Genomic DNA, 2,377 nt, shown 5'->3' with positions numbered 1-2,377 from the left:
GTTAAGATATCAGACCCTTACATTTCTGTCATACTCACTTTCTCCAGGGGTCTGTCAGCCAATTCTGGATCCTTGTATATATAGGCTATTGGCCAAATCCTATTTTCTTTGAAGTGAGAGGCTAAACCTCAGTGACTTCAATGCAATCAAATTTGGCCTCATTATCCCAAGTTAGATTTTCTTTAGAAAACATTGGAAAAAGTTTCTCTTCAAAACATTCTTTGCACCATAGCAAGAATGACACAGCTCTTACATAGAGAAGATGGGTGAGGTAATATCTTTTATTGCACCATCTTCTGTTGGTGAGAGGGACAAGCTTTCGAGCTTCACGGAGCTCTTCTTCAGGTTAAAATAATAAAAGACAGCTACTTGAGGCTTTTTGTCCCCTAACACATCATTAATAATACAATAATATCCCAAGAGTATATACATAATCATTTCAGGAGGAACTTAGCCATGCAGAAACTTCTTTTGCACCCTTTTATCATTGTGGGGAGCAAACCTTCAGCTCACTCAGAAAACCTCATCAAAGAGATGACATATTAGCACTCCCAAGAGAAGGCAAACATTGAAAATACTATCTAAGAAAACACCATCTATCCAGGCCTTCCCACCTGAAAATCTACCTAGAGCAAAGAAACAAATAAAAACAACAAACAAACTAACAAAAATAAACTAAAAAATTGACCAACAAACAAACAAAACCCCAAAGAACAAATGAATTGATACCTCAGTCAGAGTTATCATTCTGAAAAATAAAAAGAGCCAGAGAACCCAGTAGGGACTTTGCTGTGGCTACTGATTGTGTGTGCAAGATTATCACATAGAATGGTGATGGCTAGCAGTAGATAGATAGATAGATAGATAGATAGATAGATAGATAGATAGAGTCCGATCTTAATTGCATTGATGTAAACCTCTAGTAGCTACTTTTTTTCTTGACTTAAGTTTGTCTGGATTTTTATTAGTGTAAATACTCAATTCTGCATAAACTGATTGCACAGTATGTTCTCATGAAGGCAATAATGTCATCAGATATTTATATCTATAAAGAAACACATAATGAAATCATGATCAGTGGCGAAATATAGACATTTTATTCTTGCTGAATAAACTCCAACCTATCAGTTTATTCAGTGCACCTTTCATTTCCTTGTTTCTGAAGCTGTAGATGATCGGATTCATTATTGGGGGCATTACGGAATAGAGAACAGCCACCAAGAGATTCAGATCTGAGGTTGAGCTGGAGGTGGGTTTCAGAAAGGCAAAGGTGGCAGTGAAAAGCAATAAGGAGACCACAATGAGGTGAGGGAGGCAGGTGGAGAAGGCTTTATGCCTACCCTGCTCAGAAGGGATTCTCAGCACTGCTTTGTAGATCTGAACATACGACACAATTATAAAAGCAAAGCAGATTAAAAATAAAAACACACTAAGAGAAATAACAATAACTTCACCGAGGTATGAGGCAGAGCAGGAGAGGTGGAGGAGCTGGGGGACTTCACAGAAGAACTGATCCACCATGTTGCCTCCACAGAAGGATATCGCAAATGTGTTCCCAGTGTGCAATGCAGAGTAGAGAATACCACTGATCCAGGCACTGGCTGCCATTTGGACCAAAGCTCTCCTAGTCATCACCATCTCATAGTGCAGTGGTTGGCAGATGGCGACGTATCGGTCATACGCCATGATGGTCAGTAAGGCAAAATTTGCTGAAGCAAAGAATATGTAAAAAAAGACTTGGGCAACACATCCAGAATAAGAAATTGATCTGGTGTTCGTGAGGGAATTGGCCATGGATTTGGGGATGGTGACAGAGATGGAGCCGAAGTCTAGGATGGATAGATTCATCAGGAAGAAGTACATGGGGTTGTGAAGGTGGTGGTCGAAGGCTGTGGCTATGATGATGAGAAGGTTCCCCAGCAGGGATGCTAGATAAAGCAGTAGAAACACCACAAAGTGTAAAATCTGCAGTTCCCGAACGTCAGAGAATCCCAGGAGAAGAAATTCGGTCACAGTGGTTTGGTTGGACATTTTCTTCCTCAGTACACTGAGTAATGGCTATGGAGGGAATGAGAAGGACAATGGTCAGGATTAGAGTGACAGAAACAATTGCCCGGATTCCCCTTTCTCTAATATCTCATTAAATGAATCTCAAAGGTGCACAGAACTTGTCACTTACAATGACTAGGTGTTGTTAGTACTCCTCAGCTCTGACAATCCATCAGTCATATTATCACACTAGTATAACCTCCTTTAAACTCAACAGAGCTTCATCACTTTACACGATCTGAGGATTTGGCCCAAGGTGTGGCTTGATAAATGCAGTATGAAGGATGGAACAAAGCACACTCCAAATCCAACAATTCTTGCAAAGAAG

The 2,377-nt window shown here is 40.3% G+C and overlaps 1 protein-coding gene across 1 annotated transcript; it reads right to left on the bottom strand.

Annotated features, from left to right (window-relative positions):
• Positions 1-1,074: 1,074 nt before the first annotated feature.
• Positions 1,075-2,031, bottom strand: LOC135888416 (olfactory receptor 14A16-like). Its single transcript, XM_065416224.1, has one exon. It carries the CDS (start codon positions 2,029-2,031, stop codon positions 1,075-1,077), a length of 957 nt encoding a protein of 318 aa, XP_065272296.1.
• Between the last annotated feature and the right edge of the window lie 346 nt (positions 2,032-2,377).

The sequence above is a fragment of the Emys orbicularis genome, chromosome 13 (assembly GCF_028017835.1).
Source record: "Emys orbicularis isolate rEmyOrb1 chromosome 13, rEmyOrb1.hap1, whole genome shotgun sequence".
Lineage (NCBI taxonomy): Eukaryota > Metazoa > Chordata > Testudines > Emydidae > Emys > Emys orbicularis.
This window is presented reverse-complemented; position numbering and strand designations above follow the sequence as displayed.

Coding starts and splice junctions, on each gene's coding strand:
- LOC135888416 (XM_065416224.1), bottom strand. CDS start 2,031: ATGTCCAACCAAACCACTGTGACCGAATTTCTTCTCCTGGGATTCTCT.